Here is a 21070-nt window from a genome sequence, read left to right on the forward strand (position 1 = left end):
TATGTGTTCCCATTTCTGATCCCATAAAGGTATAACTCTCACAGTATTATGACGTCTTCTGTTTTTTCATTTCAGGGGTAGCGTATTCTCATAGACTAATATCCCCTATCAAATAATGCTCCCACCACAGAATCATTTTATATTGCACCACTACCCACTCCATGTGTACTGTAAGGAGATGGGGAGCATGTTAAATCGGCTACTATATTATGCCATCTTTATTTAGGATACCAGGGGTAGCGTATTCTGATAATAATAATGATTATATTTTGATATTGCTGATGATCAGCCACTTTCTCGATGGCATTCTCAACAGCAAGGTAGCACAGATTTATGGGCAGAACCGCTATGTAGCACATCTTGATAGGTAGCATAAATCGACAGAACACCGGCTACAATTGTAGCTAGCAAACTTTATCAGCTTTAGCTAGGTAGCTAATTAAGCTAATGTTAGCTCCATTAATTGGTTAAAAAGTCCTTTTGTGGCTAACTTTAAATATGTAATACTTGGCTACATGATATCTTGCTAAAAGTCTCAGTAAAAAAGTCAGCATCCTCACCAATTGATGATGTGTGCAGAAGACATATAGTAACCGCATTGTTCTCTTGAGTGTAGACCTAGTTAGTCCTAGTATTGTAAGTAAGTTAATCAGACTGTTATTTGTGTAACATAACTCTGTTATATATTGTTTGTATTTTCAAACAGTATGTTTTCACTTTCAACATTTCAAGAGAAAAGGTTTGTAGGTTGAGGACTCACTAATGTGTCTGGCAAACATAACACTATCTCAGGTAACAGTGGCTGGAGTTGCTGGAGTGTAAATTTTGATAGGAGAGATGATGATAGGACAAAAGTGTTCTTCATGTTGGAAAATATTACCATAGACACTTCTGTGCACCTTTGAGGTATAACACACAAAAACAAAACTAATTCACTAAATTGAATTGTTTATCCTAAGACACATTTGCTGAGGATGATTTGCCAAGAGATTGTGATGTAATATGATAGTTAAAATCTTTGCTCCCCAGGGAGATTTTGTTATTTACTTCAAAGCCAAGCCACTAATGGTGCTGATTTAGCTGTTGGTTGGTGTATGACCGTGACATTGACACAATGTTTAGCCAAGCCACCCACACAAACAACCTCCTGATCGCTGCCCCCTGCCCTCTCTGTCCTCCGCATGCCTGTTCTGCTCCTCTCTGTGCCTCTCATTTCATGCCATGGACTCGTTATGCCTTGTTAACGCTGCCCCCCCTTGTCCCTGCCGCTGTGTGTTAAACGCATGCAGTTCCTATCATTGCCACAGTGGTGTTCGGCCTGGTGTGTGCTGGAGTCTACCTGGTGTGGCGTAACTGGCGGCGCAACTCTACCAAGAGCATGAACTTTGACAACCCCGTCTACCGCAAGACCACCGGTGAGGGCGAGGAGGACGAGATCCACATCGGGCGAACTGACGGCATGGGACACCACGCCCACCATCACCCGTACCCACAGGGCGTCAACATGGGGGTTGTAGGAGCAGGGGGTGGAACCTGCCCACAGTTCATCGCCCTGCCACTCGGGGGCAGCATGCCTGACCCAGGGACTCACTGGTACACGGAGCAGCCCATGCTGTCCACTGCAAAGTGACCCACAAGGGAAGATTTCGGGGGAAAATGGCCGCTCAGGCACACGCACACACAGGGAGGGCAAAGGTGACTTGGACTGAGTTTGCAGAAGGGACGCACAACATATCATCAAGTGTTAAGTGCAGGCATTCACAGCCATGCCCTATGCCCATATTATATATTTCCATATCAAAAACAGCATAATTAATACAACTACCACAATTCTTTGAATAATAGTTTCTTACCTTTTTTCTGCTGGAGCTGCATCTTCTTTTTCACAAGAAAATGCTGAGAATTAATTGCAGAATTATTAATGTGTTCCCAACATTGACCTAAACTGGGAAATGGAGTCAGGCTGGTTCCTCCTTGAGTCTTTTGCATTGATAAGTGAGTGCAGTGTGTGCTGTGTGTCTTATATTTTGTGACAGGGATAGGGAGAGGTCCTGTTTCGTCCTTGATGTATTCATTTGGGCTTCGTGTTATTCCTGGTGGGCTGTGGAGCTCTGGGAACACTGTTTAGGAAGGAGGAGCTCTTAAACTGGGACAGCACCTGCGTTGATGGGACAATCTGTACAGATTCGTGTTAGAATCAATCACATATGTCATAAATGTCATTACTGGAACTGTCTTTTGTAGTTAACAATTTCCTGGATGGGCTTTCTTTTGTTAGATTTTTCTCTGATTGATTTTAAAGAAAGGTTACCGCCCACAGTATGCTCTTTCTCTCTGGTTCAGAGGGAGGCCTTTTAAGGGTGAGTCATCTAACATTTAAGTGTGCCATTGAGTATGGTTGAATTGAGGGGTTATGTTTTTATTTGACCTCTAACTCCCCAGAGTTTTGCGAGAGGGCAGCAGGTTTGCGGACTGGAAAGAAGAAAATGGTATGTAGACCTTTTGTTTTCTATGAGCAAAGAGGATGCAAGGTTAGGGGAATGTGAATTTTACGCAGGAGTTCTGTCTTCTTTGTTGTGACTTGTTTAGGTGTTAAATGGTTTGAGAAAAGCAATAGACTGCAGCTTTTAGTCAGGCTGCAGTTTTACGTGGTTGACAAAAATCCTCGAGTGTTAAGAATTTTATTTAATCGCCCGCTTTTGACTGTGACAAATGCACACATAAATACACATGGGGTGCACTGATAGCACATTCATGCTGTTCCCCAGAGGACAGAGACAATGTGCACTTGCCCTCCGAAAACACAAACAGCATGCATAATTGCTCACCAACTGACAATGCAGCCATTCATTGTTGCAGGCAAGATGCACACGCGCAAACATGTATGCATGCACACATTCACAAAAGCAAGCTGGATTCCATTGCCTGCTCTTCTCCTCCTCAGAGGGCCGATATCTGAGCAGACAGTTTTGGATAGTGCCGTGTGGGAGGGCCCAGCTGGTGTCTGCATGATGAAAAAGACCTGTCATGTGATGTAACTACAGAAAACTAAAACCAGACTCTGATGTAACGAGGTTGAGACCAAATTCGGTGAATATGTTTCATGCTGGTTTAGTCCCATCATTAACACTGTTACTCCATTCATAAACCTTAAAGGTCTGTGTGTTCACGTGCTTGTGTGTGTGTGTGTGTGTGTGTGTGTGTGTGTGTGTTTATTATGCATGTGCGTGCTAATGTTCATCCCACAGCCATATTTGAACCGTTTTGTATGCTCTTTGTTGCACAACCCTCTTAGAATGCCTTCTGTATTGTGTATTGCATGGACGAAAACAGTGTATGAAGGTGTGTGGATACACAGGTGTGTATGTGCGTGTGTTGTATGTGTGTAACAGTGTGTGACACTGGAGAAGCTTTGAGGGTGCTTTTTGATTCATTGATTTGTAAATATGTTTTCATAAGGTTTTTGATAATGTATAATACAAAAATGTAAAAGAGAAGATGTACATAAGATTTTAGATAAAATGTTGACAGGTATATTAATTTATTTGTATAAAAGGAGAGCACTGCATTCCCTGATTGTAAGAAATCGGAATTGTCCACCAAAGTGGTTTGTGTTGTTTCTTGCTGTGCATCAGTTAGCATCCCTTTTGTGTACAACCCCTTTTTTCTTTGTTAACCAACATAAAAATATGGCGTCCCCTCCTGAAAAACTCCCACATCTTTGCAGCGCTTCCCAACCTGTTTATTTGTGCCTTTTTATTTACATTTTCATTTTCCTCTAGTATTTATCATGAAAAGGACAGGGATCAGCCAACTACTGTACATGCAAAGATGAACTGTATTAAGACCAAACTGGTTCCACTTTCTGTAATGGATTACTTTTGAATATCTCTATATATTGATATATAAAATCTGATTGAAAATGTCCTTAATGTGTGCTGTTTCATTTACCTGTAGAAGATCTTTAAAGTGAAACTATAGAAGTTCTGCTGAACTGCGACCACCGATGCAACAAATGGCAACAACAGGATGTTGGCATATTCAATTTCCTTTCGTTTAAAATTAGTTGAACTTTTTTTTATTGGGTGGGTCAGACAAGTATGTGTAATGTAAAAAGTGTTGTTCATAGTGACAGACTCACCGATAATTATTCCCCAACTCTGCCGTTCTCTTTAGAGCTTTAGAGCCTGTGTTAGCTCATTGTTTTGGGGTTTTTTTGGGCACCCTGCACAGCACCAAACAGCAGACAGAAAAAGTTGGCTACTAGCAGGTAAATTGGATGAGCATGTAGAAGCTAAAGAATTGGATATTTCCCCTTGGATTTAGTTAAGACCAATGACCCATGTCAAACGTGTGTGATTTTCAGCTTGTGGAAATATGTCGTGAAGTGACTAAAACAGCAGGAAACAGGAAACAACAAATATCTTCTGATAAGGTATGGTCTCTTTACTTCTTGTTTTACTTTTGTGTGACTTGCAACATGTAGCACAAGTACAACCACCAAACTGACCACAAACTGTTTTGTTTTTACAGCACTCTCTTCGTTAAATATGATAATGTTAGTTAACATTAGCTACTATGGGCTGCTAGTCAGACCAGACCATGTAAGGCTGTAGCAGCAAAACACCTGAACTGATTAAATTGAGCAAACTCTGTCTTATTGCTTATGATTTCAAGTTTTGGTTTTGATGTTAAAGCTGATAAGAAGCTGCTCTAGCGGTATGTTGAGAGTCTGACTGAGCTGCTCTTCACATTCATCCACTTACAGAGAGATTCATCAGCAGACAGAAACAGTAGTTGATAAGTCCAGTCCATTATCATTATTAAATTTAAGCAGGGCTTGACTCCTTCTTGGTGTACCACGCGCCATTAGGATATTATGTAATAAAATTTTTTTTAGTAGTGCAGTGGCTGACAAATAGGTGTCACAGATGTTCATTACTGCACAAAGGCTAAGGTGAACACCTTTATTCACTGTGGCGTGAGGGCCTGTTTGGGTGGGAGATGGAGTATTTACACCTATACATTTGTGGAATAGGCACAGGGCCTATGCCTGCACATTTTGTTCTGTAGTTCATTCAAAGCAAACAATGTTTAGTTTGATACAGCAATTTTTACTGTATTCATACAGTGACATTTCATTGATAGAAAAGCAGCTGATTCTGTCTCCGTCATGCATCTCTCTCTCTTTTTCTGAGGATATATACTTGCTCAGGGTCATTACAGCAGCTGGACAGTCAGTCAGCCAAGCTGGAAAAAATCCTCAGGGGAAATGAGGTGGCTTTGCTCTGTCAGACAGAAATCTAGCCTCCTCCCCATCTCCACATTCAATCCTTTTTGTCTTATCTCACCAACATAATCTCAAGTCCTTGTAGCAAGACTAAAGCGCTGCCCCTTACTGTTTCCCAGGGGGGTTACTGAAGAACAAAGGCCACTCAAACACATCTGCTTTCACGCCTGACTGGACTATTCCAGCTGCCATACATTTGGATTGCAGGTGAATCTCATTGTGTCCTCTCGCACAGTGGAATTAGTAAAATTCAGTGGGTGTCATGTTTATAATTGTCTGTCACACTTGAAGGGGATTAGATGTAATCCCTTGGATATGCTCATTTTAGAATTCCATATTTATACATATTGTTGCTCTCTGGATGTGTGTTATTGTTTGATTTGGTCTGGCAGTAGTGATGGTGAAATGGGGAAGCTGTGCCACCTGATGGCCAGGTTTGTTACTACAGCAACAAAGCTGATGGACAAGTGCTGCCTGATTGCTCAACCATTGCATTTTATGAGGGGTGAAAGTAACAAATATTAAGTAATAAAAATGGAGGCGATGAAAATGCATGTGAATTGAAAAATAAATGGATAAAAATGGATGTGAAATCAATAATAGAGTGATAAATGATCAAGTGATTTGATTAATCGATTTGATTAAAATGAGAGTGATAGAATGAAAACATAACCATTTTTCATCATTTACATTTATCAATTATCACTCACAACCCAGAATTGACATTTATCATATAAAGAAAGTAGATTTAAGAGCATGTCATTTTATTACAAATAGACAGTTTATACATCAGTATAGCAATTACAGGTAAGTGAAATCTACAGGTTGGGTTTTTGGCACCGTATATTGTTTCATACTTTAATGTGCTTGGCATGCAGTGTGAGACATGTTTTTTGCTTGTCTTTGTATGTTTTACACACATTTTATTTTAAAAGTGCTCGGCTGCTGCAAGAATGAAAATAGTTATATGTAATTTTCCTCTAAAAACATAAAAGCACCTGGGATAGTGAAACTTTTATTATAAGCACTGACCTTTTGGTCTTTGACCAACACAGTAAACATAAATATTTTTTCTTTGCATAGTTTGCAAAGCTAAACTGCTACTTGGATGTGCAAGGATCAGACATGACAATGAACATCAACAGCAATAGAAGACAACACACTTACTCTATACTGCATCAGCGAAAAAATGACTACCACATCTAAGCTTTGCCTCACTCACTGATGATGTACAGTCTTGTTATAATGATGTCATCCCACCCAAACACTGAAGCTAATGCTCGTGCAGATATCCAGAATTCGGAAACAATATCATGAAAGCAACCGCTCAATCCAGCATTAAACTGGGTGTCGAAGTGACACAGACAGAAACAAGCACTGTATGTCTGCAGATTATTTTCCAGTACTACAAAGCTCGAGCTTTAGCATGGGCCTGCAGGAGTGTGGCTGTATCCGTGTGGGAACCTTGCATGGCGATAGAGAGTGCACTTCGACCACGCTGGGGGGACAAAAAGAAAGAAAAACAGGAACTTAGGGTAAAGACACAAATGTTGAATTCTGAACCCATTAAGTTAGATACATTAGTCACAGGCTTTCTTAAAAATACATATTTTTAGCCATGCTAGCAGAGTGCCTCAGTGCATTATGTTCAGATTTAATTATTGTCTTTGTGCTACACCTATGTCTAGAAGACAGATTAAATAACAAAACTGCTCTTTGAGCAAGGTTGCATTTTCAGTAGTTATGATCAATGAGTTAAGTTTAATTTTCGTTATTCAATTTGTCTAATTAATCTCAGTTTGTGTCAAGGTGAAACATGGTTCAGAGTCAAGAAAGGACGCCTGTGGTTGATGGTCTTTTTTTCTCTCTTAAACTCTACTTTAAAGGTAGACAGTGTCAAAAGGAGAAGATACATTTGCATCCCCTCTTCTGCTCTCTTCCCTGCCTCCTACCACTTCAGACTGGCAGATACGGTACTGTTAGCAGATTAGCTCATCTCAGCCCAGGGAGATTTGTTTAACTGTAGCCCTGATTAATCCTGGGAAAGCTCTATTCAGTCCACCCACGTCCACACAGTGTCAGTCAAAACATTCATACATCTAAGCTCCTTCTTGTGTTCATTTATGAGAATAGAAAAGTATATGTGCCATTTTGTTAACACATATAACAGGATTTTACAACAGAAATTCAGTTGGAGTCATCATATTAACTATGTATGAAATTTAATATAATGGGGGTCCAGCCTGTAGAATTGTGTTTTTTTTTTTTTTGAATTTTTTGTTCAGTTAATTGGGATTCCTTTAACGACCATAAACAATTAATAGCATTGACAAGACAACGTTTGGCCTGCACTGTACTGTGTTATAATGCAGACAAAACTTCTCATTGTTTGGTCAAAGGGTTAGAGGACAATGCTGGAAGTAACTTGTCCATGGGATTTGGTTTTCTGCATTATCACCTTGTCAGTCAGGGTGAGATCACACTGGCTCCTCTCCAGCAGCAGCCTTGCAATGTGTGTGTGGCCCCTCTCAGATGCGAACATCAGGGCCGTGGTTCCTTGGTTGTCCTGGATGTTAGTGTCTGCTCCACAACTCAGCAGCAGCCGAACCATCACAACTCGCCCGTGTCTCACCGCCAAGTGCAGAGCTGTTTGGCCTGTCTGTGGAGAGGGACAGATGATAGGACAGAGACAGAAAATTAATATTTGATATTTATCAAAAAACCCTATATTTATCTGTCCTACGTTGCCAATTTTAGGGATACACTAAATTTAGGATTGTATACAGACACAGGGAGATATCCTGATTGTTTGTCCCTGGTGTGGGTCAAGCTTCAAAACACTGCATCCTACATTTCCTATAACGCAACTCAGCTGTGTCTTCATTAGACCCTCCCTGCATACCTATGTTCTAATCAAGTGGGAAGCTTCTGGTCCGAGACGTGAATCTAATGCTGAAGTCCCTTAAACTTGCATTCTGTTGAATGGCCAGCAGGGGGCGACTCTTCTGGTTGCAAAAAGAAGTCCAGTTCCATTAGAAATAATGGTAAAATGACCCTACTTCTCAGGTAAACACTTTCCTAATGAGTTTATGGTCTCAATTGCTAGTTTCATGTCTTCTTCAATACAACATGATGTCCATTTAATAAATTATGGTCCCATTTAGAGGAAAATAGACCATAAAATAGAGTATGCTTCAGGGCGGAATTAGTAGTAGTATTAGAGTGACTTGTACCCACAGCACTATGTAAATGTAACCAGCACTGTTGCAAAAGTGTATTGGAGTTGGCTATTCACTTTGTCTAGTGAGTACATTTAGTTTTAAGACTGGTGTTCGCTAGACAAAATTGTCAGCCCTGTTAAGATGACTGTTAATGTGAATTACAGATGCACCTAACTAAGCCAGCTAGCTAGCTCCACACATGGCCGTTAGATCCACCGTCACCGGTGCCGCTGGTTGCAAAAACTCAACATGGCGAGGCCCTATTGGCCAAACTCAAGGCTTCAAAGCAGCAGTCAACAAACCAACGGGTGACGTCATGACGTCCACTTCTTATATATAGTCTATGGTTCTAACAGCCTTTCTGTTGACAATTTCATGATGACATCATCAGGGCTTTAAAAAGCTTCCTCTTGAGCCACAAAAAAAATATGCAACTTTTTTCACAAGCTGAGTAGTGCTCTTTATCAAAAATAAACATATTTTCATTTTCTTTCAATTATGTGGGATTGTTTGATTAGATCTACTACAACTTTTAACATGGGAACTGTAGGGTGTCCACTATCCTGCAACCCTCGGCATTAATTACTCATGTTACATTTAAACTGGTAGCACTGGTGATGTTACCTGGCTAGAGTGAATATTGACGTTGCCCAGCTCCATTAACTTGCGGACCACCTCCATGCCACCTGGGCCATCAGGGGCTGTCAGTGATGCCAGCATCACTACTGTATAGCCGGCGTTGTTCTGGAGGTTCACATCACTCACACCTGTAAGCAAAGAAAAAAAGTCCCACTCAACCAACTATATACTACACCTATATAGTAGCTCTGGCAACACAATATTATTACCTGTGTCCAGTAGCAGGCTGACGATGCTGTAGTTGCAATGGGACACGCTGTAATGCAGGACTGTGTTGCCATTGTCGTCAGCCAGGTTGACCAAGAACGCCAGCAGTGAAGGAGTGGTCTTTTTCACTTCTCTTAAGTACACTGCCAACCTGCTGGCCACTGAAGTCTCCTCTGCTGCCGCACTGAACCAGTGTTGAAACACCACAACCAGGGCCTTCCTCTGGGGAAAAAAAGAGGTGAACATAGAAAGGATACTAACTTTTAATCTTCTGAAGGATTTGGCCAGCACAGTGGATACTGTATGTTGGAATAATCCTCTGTTATTTAACAGACACAATTGAAAGCAGTGTTAATTTGTCTGGCAACAGAATAAGCTGTAAACACAGCACTGACATATGGTGAACATGTAAGCTAAATATTGGCTATTTTCACATCCAGCAGACACAGAGTCACACTAGCATTCATTTGAAGCAGTGCTTCTGACCACTCCCTCAATGTAAGTCTAATATTGACTCCCCTTAAAGCTCTGTTTTGGTCTCCACCAACAAATAACTGGCTTTTCAGCTGCTAAATGCTCCACTTTCTTAACCAGCTAGCCAGCTAACTTTGCCTGCTGTCTGCTTCAATATTAAATAAATTGGTTTCTTTAGGTTTATTGAAAGTTCCTGTGGAAGAATCAAGGCTGCTTACCATGTCATTATTGGGGTTATCCATGTTGTCCATGTGATCTTTGAGAAACTGACAAGCAGTCATAAAATCTGCACTCACTGTCTCCCTAGAAAAAAAGAGCATGAGTGTACAGTATGTGGGTATAAGGGAAGAGAGAACAAAACGAACGTTTGCCTCATGGCATTAGGAATATATTCCTATGAGATGAAATAAAAATAAAGGAGCTGTTCCCTGAAGAGTAAACATCACAATTACATTATCCAAGCCTACACTGATAAGGCATTTGTTCCGGTCTTCTCACCTGCCCCCGGTTGTGGTTTCCGAGCCAGAGTTCCCCTCCATCTGTTCTCCAAAGGCCTGTGGTTTCATCTTGGCCGTTTTCTCTGGAGCCTCAGCTTCCACAGATGGTACGCCTCCATCTGTCCACACTGATCCTGCTCTTCCCGATATTATCTGTCTGTCTGGGCTCATTTGCCTCTCTCCCTCTATCCGTCTCTTCTCTAGGTCTGCTTCCACCTGGGCAGCAGCCATTTCCTGAGGGCTGATCCTGCTCCCCTTCTGCTTGCTCTGGCCCATACAGTCCTGCCCAACACTTGTGGATGTTTTGCGTCTTTAGAAAAATAAAGAAAGGAGAGCAGAGCAGAAAATGAAAACTGTTTGCTACGCGAATGCTGGTAGATGTTGGCAACTGCATCTACACAGATCAATTTTCACGCCACAGTTTACAAAGTTCACATAATGCTTCAAAACTATACTATTTTTAATTAACTGTCAGACAATCAACCATATTTCTCACGCAGTGTCTGAGTAGGCTCATTTAGGAACAACATTTTGGAAGATATTTCTAATGCATTATTTATGTTACATGGTGCAGGATAAGTCAATCAACATTAAGAATCCAATCCTTTTAAAGCTTCAAAGCTGGAAATCAAAGAAAAAAGTCAAACCAAATTAGATATAATGCCTGTGTTGCTTCATTTTCAAAGGGTACAAGTCTCACTGTGTTGATTCATACTGCAGAAGGTTGTCTGTTATCATATTACTAACAAAGAGATCTCATATATTGTAGTAATACTTTGCCAAAAAATCGTTCCCATCTTTTCTGACTAATCTAACTATAAAGTAATAAATAAACTCTCATTGGTGGCTTTTGGAAATGGCAAAAGCAGCCTCGGTCATCTTACTAAGACATGGGAGTCACCATTTGTCTCCTCAACTAACTTTAGTGGGAGTGGTATTCATCTTTCAGTTTTTCCTCAGTCATAACCATGCAACAGTAGCTTAAATAACCTCAAGTTAGTATGTCTCTCAACCAAAAGTATAAGGTTGAAGCAATAATCATATCTTATCATAAATCTAAAGGTTCCTAAAGTCAGAGAGAGTTATTTACTAACCCTTCATTAACACCCCCAGAATGTAGGTTTTTTGACGTCTGGTTACATCCATCTGTCCTTATGATGGATTTAGAAACTACAAGAAAGACAAACACAGAGGATATGATGAAATATCAAAACACAGCTGAACAATAACATTAAATGCTCCTGCTGAAATACATATTTATCATAGTTTGTGACTTATTACTTTTGGACACAACCACTTCTTCACAGAAGCTAACACAAAATTACAAATATTTAGTCAAATGGCAACAGCCATCGGTTACATTGAATAAGTAAATTGTGGGTCTTAATTTGACAGAGGAACATCATTAAGTAGCTTCTACAGTAAATGGTTATACAGTATAATTGGATTTGCATTATTGACTTTTAAATTGGAGCAAAAGAAAAACTTTGACCCTTTTATTTTGACAAGACTTCTGTGAGACAAATGTGTGGTTAGGACTTAAACACATTTAGCAACCTTTTGAAGACATATAATGTTTCTTCATTGAAATTAAAATGAGCTTGTGGTTTTTGAATAACAGACAAAGTCCACGTATAAACTTGCTCATATTCCTGTGTTGATACAGCTGTTAAGCTGCTACAGCCATTGACAGTAACTCAAACTCTATTTTACAGAGCTCCAGCGGCTGACATTTGGATAAATACATATATACCAAAATTAATTTTATTAAGGTTAATTTTAATTTTGGTTTTAAAGATACAAGTTGGATTTCAAAGTTATAATAATAGTAATATAGTAATAACTGAATTCATAGCCATAATGTTTGTAGTTTTTGCAATTCAGTGGTCACTTGAGATCTAAATTACCAGTTTTAAGAGAAAAATGTATTGAATACACACTCCCTGGGATTCACATCTGCTTTTTCAGCTTCACATGCTGGGATTTCTGACACTTTTAAAAGGGGGACGCTCTAAAACTGTAAAAATGCTGGCATTTCAAAACACCTAAAACCGGCCTTGGCTGGAACCAACTAGGTTCACCAAATCTTGTGCTCCAATAAAATACAACCAATCAGTTATCAGTTAATAGATTCCCAACTGAAACTAATGTTTTTATCAATCAGATGTCACATAAATCAATGCTAAAGTACACGATACTAAAACTAAAAATGAGGTCCAACTGCAGTGGTTGCTCAGTTTGACAAAATAGTAAATGTAATTTAATCATTACATTGACAATGCACAATCTGTGGACTATAGTACCTCCTTGATGAGTCCTCTCTCCATCGCTGTGTCCACGCTGGGTGTAGTAGGAGGTAAGGATGTCAACAAGTCCCATCATCTCCTGCTGCAGGGAGTTGACTTTGGGGTCTGGGTGCTTTAGAGGTTTACCTGCTTGTCCTGACTCACGGTCTGCACACAAACACTCCCACTGCTGATCCAGGAGCCTCTTGATCTTCTTTATGTGATGGACGACCATTGCTGTATCTATACTGTCATCTGAAGCATCTCCAGGTTCCACAGATACTAGTGGGCTCCCCTCAGTAGAATCGACAACAGAGTCTTGTTGTCGAATTCTTTGTCCATTTGTGGTAACAGTCCTTGTACTGATGAATGCATCTGGAGGTGACACTTTATTACATGGATCAATGGATTTCACCACCGTCTCATCTCCATCCTGGTCTACCAATACTCTCTCTGCACGGACCCAAACACCAGGATTCTTAACAAGGTGCCCAATCTTCTCATCTTTCCTTCTGCTCTCATCTTTCTGCTCCCTCAGCAGCCCTAAGGCCCTCTGGAGATCCATGCTAGTCTCATGGAGCTTCTGCTCCAGCACAGCTACCTTGGCCTGCAGGGATGTCACTGTCAGCAGCTCATCCAGATCTGTACTAGTCCTCCACTCGTGTGTTGGATTAGAGTCTTCCTGGCAGACGCTGTGATTTCTAGGAAACATGATATGACTTTCATGCCGAGGCCTTTTGATGTCCACTGTGGAGTAGTGGGATGAGTTTCCATTCATTGAGCCGGGTGTCATATGAGGATCCAGGCCCATACGGAGTCTTTCACTTTCCTCCTGGAGGATGCAGATGTGTGCCCTGAGCTCTGGAATCACCCTCATCTCCATTTCCAGCTCCCCCACACGTTCGAGGGCCTCTGTCAGGCGTCTCAACAGCCCAGAGCAGTCCTGGGGTCGAGGGCTGTCTGAGGTGTAGAAAACATCTTCACAGGAAGTGTTTCTTCCTTCAAGGTGATCCCTCGAACTTCGGAGGCTGCCGGGGTCATCGGTGGATTCTGATCCCTGTCTCAGCAGTACTGTGAGTGGCAGACTGGAGGCACGGAGGAGATGAGGTCTTATGTGCTCACCCAGAGGTTGCTCATCAAACTCCTTGATTCTGGCCTCCATCTCGGTCAGGGTTTTGAGCCTTGTGGGAGAGAGTTGCGACCTGTGATCATTAGCCCAGGATGTGTAGCCATGATGATGGGCATCTGACAGTCGGGACCTGGGTCCAAGAGCTCCAGTTGATCCCCAGGGGCTCGGGCGGTAGCCACTACCAGAAGGGTTTAGGTGCCTGGGTAGAGTGCTTGCTCGGGGGCCCTTGCTTCTGCGCTGGATGGGGACTCTTTTGATTGTGTTTCCTTTCTCTATGTCATCTACGTATTTTAGGAAGTCCAGGTCAAGTTGAAAGCCATAAGGGGTTTCCACTGAGTACGAGGGCTTCCCTTTAATTCCATTCTCTGTTGTTTTATGAGGCAAGATATTTCCTGAAAACATTAAAGCAGTGATTTAGTATCCATTGCAAATAAATGTCTGATCTAGTAAAATGATGTCATGTTAGGGACTTTATTTTACCGTTTTGTCCTTCCATCATCTTTTTTAATCTTCAGTTGTCCAAACAATTTGTTGTCACATTATCTGGATGGACCTCCAGTATCTGACGAAACAAACAAAATAAAAACAAACAGAAGATTGAATTGAGCCAGCGACACATGAAAATCACATTAGGGCAATTTTAGTGGTAGAAGTGGTTATTGTGATGTTATCTAATAAAATAATGAACACATTCATGATTTCTGAGGGGGAAAACAGAGGAATTTTGGCACTGACATTCACTCGAGGTTTAGCTGTGGTATTTTTTGGTGGGAGACTAAATCTTTTATGACCAGATGGAAGATCACTCTGAGCAGAAATAGTTCTCTTTTGTTCTCCCACATGTAGAGCAACGCACAAAACACAAACATTCAATTACACTCGAGTGCTTTCTCTCTCTTCTTCCTTCTTTCTCCCAAAGAGTTTTTCTCACACTCTCACTGCTTCATTTCTTCCATGCATCAGGCTGCTATTATTCAACAGTGGCAGGCCTGATGTTCACTTGATTACAGCCTTGCTATCCAGGACGACAGCTGAAAATAACTGGAGACTGTTTAGCCCAGCAGCTATGGCCAGCAGAGCAAAATATACTCCTACAGCCACAAATACAGACAACCATTGTTGTGACTCATTACTTTTCCTCTCTTCCTACTTTCCCTGTTCCTCCCACTAGGACTACAGCCGTATTTCAGGTTCTTGGGTTACTTTTACTGAACTGTCTCTGACACTTCTTCTCCTCTCTATGTAGTCTATATGATAGAGAATAGTATATTCTCTACATATTCACTGCTTCTCTTACCTCCTACTCTATGTGTCTCTCCCTTCCACCCTCACCTCTTCCCATGTTCCCCTCCCCTCTCCTGACCACCAGCCTCTGTGGCAGCTTGCTGTCCTCTCGAGGCACCGCAGCCACAGAGCCACAGCCCCAAACAATGTCAGCTATGCAGTAAACAGACAAACACCACCAAATGGCCCTGCTGGGAATTTTGACCACCATAATTCACACACTCTCTGATGGCCAGCAACAAATCAGCAGTTAACAGATGCGTACATTTTCACAAGCTAAGATGTAAACACTGAGATAGGTACATGTTTACTTCAAGTCAAAGACACACGCTGCAAATGTACATGCATACATGCCAGTATGCACACTATGCATATCATGTCTGGTAACCTACTGTGTTGGCCTCCTAGTTTCCAGAAGGCTCTGTACAGTTTGACATTTTCTGATACTATTGCTGCTATGATTCCTGAGGTTTGGTACCAATGTAAAATTACACTCTTTTGAAACCTTACATTTAGGAATAAAAGCATGTTCCTCCACAAAACACTTTAGTATGTCTGTCTAATAATGTGCTAAAAGTGTTAAAACTACAATTAAAATCCAAAAGGTTCTGATTAACGAATAAGTACAGTAGAATATGAATATGAATGAGTAACATGTGAGCCTATGACACTTGAGACATATTTCTATTGGTACAAAAAAAAGATTGAGTGGTCTGATACCCAGCCCCAGTTACCATGCACTCTCTGACGTCATATGGGAAACCCTAGCTATCTGGTGAAAGAAAAAAACACTGACACTTATGTTTCTTGATCTGGTAAAAAGATTTACCTCAAGTAGAAACCCTCACTGTATGTTCTATTCTGTTGCCCTTACAGAAACCTTGTATATGTGTTGATACTGATACAGTATGTGTGTTGTTGTAGGAGTGGGGTTTTACGATGTTGAGAGGAATCTTTCAGCTCTCGATCTGACAAGTCTAAATTTAGCCTCTACATGAATGTAAAGTTAAAGTATATGTCAAGAGGAGACCCAAACATGTGTCTCCTAGTAGAAGATCATTCAGATGTCCTCCAAGTAGATAGACAAACTCAGAGGGCAGCAAGATAATACATTTGCTGTTATGAAATGTCTAAAGCTATTGGAGCATTGAGATAAAAAAAGAGCCTAATGGCTGCAGGCAGAGGCTGTATTCACTAATGACTCTCTAAATGTCAATCAGCACTGTACAGCAGAGCACCTGTTACTGCAGACATCTCAATCAGTCTCACTGCTGGATCTGTCATCAAGTTGAGAATGCTAGATGCTGGCTGCAGTTCAACAGAATGGAAATTTCAGGAAATGATTTTACATTTGTGCTTTGACATAAAACAAGTATCATCTCAAGATTATATGTCAGCCCTGTAAAAAGTACTCCTCTGAAATGAGCGATTGTACAAAATTAAATCAAATGCAGTGTTTAAAGGAACTGATCGGCTTTTTGGAAAATAGTCTTGAGAAGATTGATACCACTCAGATACAGATTCAGATTCATTCTTTATTGTCCTCAGTGGAGGAAATTTTTTTTCACGGTCTGTACAAAGAGCACCTTTAACATGAATTCTACACACAAACTACATATAGTACACATATACAGACAATGTACACATATCTACATATATAACACAGGAGTTGCAACATTAACTTGTCTGTGACTTTGGTGCTTTTATAGCGCAGGATTTCAAAACTTATCTGTTTCCCCGTGCCTCTAGTCTTTGTGCTAAGCTAAAAAGCTGCTGGATGTTGCTTCATATTTACTGTACAAAATGAGAGATAGATCAAAGAAAGTGAGTCATCATATTTACCAAAATGTCAAATCATTCCTTTAACGTGCTTTTGGATTTGTGGAAATATCTAAAGATCCACAGCTAATCAAAATCAAAAGAATAAAATATTCAGCATTCATGCAGTATTTAGACTATTCATTGCCTTCTCTCAGACAAACAAAGTGAACTCCAAATGGCTGTAGCCCACACATTTCTTACACATACAGTAAATATAGACGTAAAGAAATTCTGACCAGGTTACCACAGAGTAACCACAAGTAATATAGCGGAGTTAGGGTTAGGCAATTCCCAAGAATCATTGCCTTACTCCCTCCACATTTCCATGGCACAGTTTTTAATTGTGTATGCTTGGAGCAGCAGGCCCACCTCACAGGAAACCTAAGAAATGAAACGTAAAATATTTGCCTTACCCCAAACAGGCCCCAGCCAAACAGTACTGCGCAGCACTACAGTACTGCTGCCTCTGCTCACATTGAACTCAGTCCAAAGTCAAGCACCAGAGTGAGTTAAATGTTTTACTGAGTCTTTAAAATCAAGGTTTCCTTTGTATTCTGCTAAAGCTTTTGTATCACAGTTCATTACCTTTATTTGAGTTATTTTCATCTTTCTATTACCAACAGCTGCTCTCCTTCTCTGGGTCCCTTCTCACACAGACCTTTTAGACTTCCTGCATCAGCTTAAACCTCATAATCACAACATCTCCAGCCACAGCATTCTTTATCAAAGCCACAAATTAAATATGAACTCATGACACCACAAGAGGGACGACCTCCCTATGAAGTAACGACAAATGCTTGAACCCCGGATAAGGACAAAAAGATTATTTTAGATTTCAAATTTAAGCCAGTAACAGTAAACATTTGGTTTGGTCACTGATATGTTGCACTGCTCATTTTTAGCCAAGCTAGCAGAATGGCTCAAGGGATGGCAGTGTCAGCTGGTCATTCTCGCACTTTGGTCCAGACTGAAACTCGGCAACTGTTTGATGGTTTGCATTGGCTTGACATTCATGGTCTCCAGAGGATGTTCAAATGACGTTGTTCCCCCCCTAATCAGCCTCAGCTGTACTACTTTGTGTTTGGTGCTAATTAGCAAATGTTAGCAGGCTAATACTAAAACAAGACATGAACATTGTCAACATCATACCTGCTAAACACCAACATGTTAACATTGTAAACCTGTTACCGTGTTGATGTTAGCATATGCAGCCTCACAGAGTTGCTGCAGTCTTTTATGTTATTGTTTTCATAGGTTCACGTGGGGTGAACTTGTAAAGCTGTCAATTTGGATTCTCTATTGTCCCCACCCTCTTGTACTCTATGTTTGGACAGAACCACTTTTGACACTACTATAATGTCTGGGTGCTTGTCTTCTAAAATTTGAGACAATTGTCATAATTCTTCACTTCAGAGCTTAAAATAAGATTTAATAACTATGTTACAGAGCTCTCCCCATGCACTTTGCCCATCTCTGAGTTTCGCCCTCTGTCTCTGTCTTTCTCTCTCAGCGCCTGTCCATCTGTCTCTACAGTATGTCTATCTACACATTTCCCTGTCTATGTTCTGTTCCCGGAAAAATCATTCCTCTCATCCACTTTTTTGGTTGTACAGACCACGTTTTCTTTTTCCAGCGCATAACTCTAAACCTTGTCTTCTGTTCAGAGTTGATTTAGAAACCAAAGCCAACCGTTTGGACTCAGCTCCCTCTGCCCTCCTGTTCTCTCTGTCTCTACTTTTTTCTGTCAAACTCACATTTTTTACTCACTGTCTCAATAAAGACTTCCTAGAAATCCCTCAAGTCCTGTGATGTTTTTTTCAGTTTGTATGTTTTTGTTTCGGGATTTTGGACCACTGTAGTTGTCCTGGTCAGAGTCCAATAGCAACAGGGTCAGAGTTGTATTGTGGCATCTAAGCCTCCTTGTGAGGTATGTGGAGCTAAAGCTCATAGAATGAAGCAGCTGCCAGGGGCTTCATGCAAGGAAGAAAGCTGTGGTATGTTAACATGGCAAGGTTAAAATAGAAAGTGTGCTGCTTTGTGCGTGTGTCTGTGTGTCTCTGTGTGTGTTCATGTGTATGTGTGTGTTGTGTTGGTTCAAGTGTGTTTCTATAAATATAGATGAAATAAAATGTAAATATAATTCAACATTTAATCTTTAAAAGGCAAAGTTATTCCTTGAAAGTCTGATTAGTATTCAGCACAAGCCAAGTGGTCCACTCCACACAATTTGTTAAATCACTTTAGAGTCAAAAGCTTTTCTGACCCTGAATTTAGATCAGCCAGTCCCGGATCGAAGACTTTCAAGGTCAGCATTCAGCATCTCAGCTTTGATTAACTATCTAATCCAACAGTCCTCCACTTGCTCAGGGATACAAGATGAATATTAAACCAGAGCTTACCTTGTGACATGTGTTCAGCAGTTTCCTCCACTTTGTCTCGCTAATGTGAGTGCGTGTTTGTCAGACAGTCCTCTACAGTCTGCTCTCAGCTCAGTTCAGCCTGTCTGTCTGTCTCTTGTGAAGGCGGGGAGGTGTTGTCAGGGAGAGTGGCATGCCACGGCTGTTTGGTAAATGCCAATGTGCAGCCCTTGCCATAACAGAAGCTGGGTTAGCTTGTGTGTAAAAGAGAGCATGGAGCAGGGAGGGGCTTAAGAACATGCCTTCCTACAGTACCTCCTGTTCAACAAGACTGACAAGTGGGAGGCTAGACATACAGAACCACACCCACTCCTTCAGACAGCAGCCAATAGGAGTTCAGAGGTGCAGCCGGCTGGGAAAGACAGTAGCTCTTCTGGGACCCTGGTGACAACGTTTCAATATATGGAGCATCTGAAGAAAGTACTAGAGTCACCTTACTGTGTACCATCCATAATCTCCTCAGAAAACACCAGTAACGGTGCTGCGTAGACCTCCCTCTTTCAGAATGTGTAGCCCTACCCAGCGTTATGTGCTCTCTGTCCTCTATAATCAAGTAAACAGGGGGGAGAGCAGAGGGCTTGTTGCCATTCATGGGGTTAATTCTCTCAGTGCATACCTGTCATTTCTCATGGATCCTCTTTCAATCCGTCCCCAGCATCTTCCTTTGGGGTGCAACCATCATGCCAGGAAACCCTTTCCTCTGCTCTTTATAAGGGCAGTCTGGTCTGATTGCCTGTACATTACCACCAAATTGTGAAAAAGCGGACATGTCTTTTAAGTATGAAGCCTCCAGACCCAAGTGATCTCCCAACGTTTCCCCAAGCACCATCAGTAGGTCAAAGGGTTTTTTTTTATCCAGTGAAATGTCTCAACATTTACCAGATGGATTGACATTCATGGTTCCCAGAGGATGAATCATACTAGCTTGACTTTTCCTCTGACCCAGTACCACCATGAGGTTGACATTTTTGGTTCTTAGTGAAACATCTCATAAACTATTGGATGAATTGCCATGACATTAGGTTCAGACATTCATGTCCCCCTCAGCATGAATCACTTTGGCAATCCCTTAAATTATCCTTAGGTCAAAAAGGTTTGCCCAGTACAATGACCAAATACCAACAACACAAGACATTCAGCCTCATCTGTATTTTGCCTTTGGTGCTAATTTGCAAATGTTAGCAAACTATTGTGCTAAAATTAGCCTTTAGTTCAAAGAACTCAAACTACAGCCTCACAGAATCATTAGCACGGATGTAGACTCTAGTTCTTTCTTTCCTTTTCATTCTGTTTATTCAATACTTTATCTTTACAGTTAAGTTCTCAATCTTTTCTCTCCATCTATTTTCATTGTGTCCATGCTTGTTTTTGGGTGCAATTTGCTCAGTTTGTCTCCTTGTGCCAAGGCAAATGTTTTTTCCATCACATATAGTCCACAGTATACACCTTACAGTGAAAACTGTTTATCACAGTCTCCAATTGGTAGCATTCAACTTGAGCCTAACTTGAAGGCTAAATAAACTGGCCAATGTGGATGAAGTATATGACATGATGAGGAGGGAGAGCCACTCAGATGCAGCCACCGCCTTGTGCCCCACCATGTATGGAAAAGGAATTAGCAAGAATTAGCAAGAAATACTCATTTTCCATTACCCAAGCAGACAACTGACTCCGAGAGGGATTGTGGTTTGACTAGAGGGAGAGAGAGAGAAAAAACAGTCTTTATTGGACCAAATGACTGCTGACAGACTGACCACATACTGCAGAAAACTTGGCCTAAAAGCAAAAAGGTTCTCTAAGACAGTT

At 41.0% G+C, this 21070-nt stretch overlaps 2 protein-coding genes across 4 annotated transcripts in view; one reads left to right on the forward strand and one right to left on the reverse strand.

Moving 5' to 3' along the window:
• LOC123972117 (low-density lipoprotein receptor-related protein 8-like) overlaps window positions 1-4415 on the forward strand; it is an 85292-nt gene extending 80877 nt beyond the window's left edge. For 2 of the 3 annotated variants that reach the window (XM_046051372.1, XM_046051373.1), the window contains exon 18: window positions 1290-3927. In XM_046051372.1, coding sequence (XP_045907328.1) covers window positions 1290-1630 — 341 coding nt within the window. In that variant the 3' untranslated portion in view covers window positions 1631-3927. Of the gene's footprint in view, window positions 1-1289; window positions 3928-4366 lie in introns of those variants that run through there. The other variant, XM_046051374.1, reaches the window with a different exon arrangement.
• Window positions 4416-6076: 1661 nt separating this feature from the next.
• On the reverse strand, window positions 6077-19447 carry LOC123972118 (KN motif and ankyrin repeat domain-containing protein 4-like). The gene is made up of 10 exons (XM_046051375.1): window positions 19247-19447; window positions 14223-14304; window positions 12632-14134; window positions 11423-11498; window positions 10330-10638; window positions 10050-10134; window positions 9360-9579; window positions 9136-9278; window positions 7749-7949; window positions 6077-6788 (listed from the first exon to the last, which is right to left on the reverse strand). Exons 2-10 carry the CDS (start codon window positions 14239-14241, stop codon window positions 6696-6698), a joined length of 2649 nt encoding a protein of 882 aa, XP_045907331.1. The 5' UTR covers window positions 14242-14304; window positions 19247-19447; the 3' UTR covers window positions 6077-6695.
• Between the last annotated feature and the right edge of the window lie 1623 nt (window positions 19448-21070).

This window comes from Micropterus dolomieu, linkage group LG06 (genome assembly GCF_021292245.1).
Source record: "Micropterus dolomieu isolate WLL.071019.BEF.003 ecotype Adirondacks linkage group LG06, ASM2129224v1, whole genome shotgun sequence".
In the NCBI taxonomy this organism is placed as follows: domain Eukaryota; kingdom Metazoa; phylum Chordata; class Actinopteri; order Centrarchiformes; family Centrarchidae; genus Micropterus; species Micropterus dolomieu.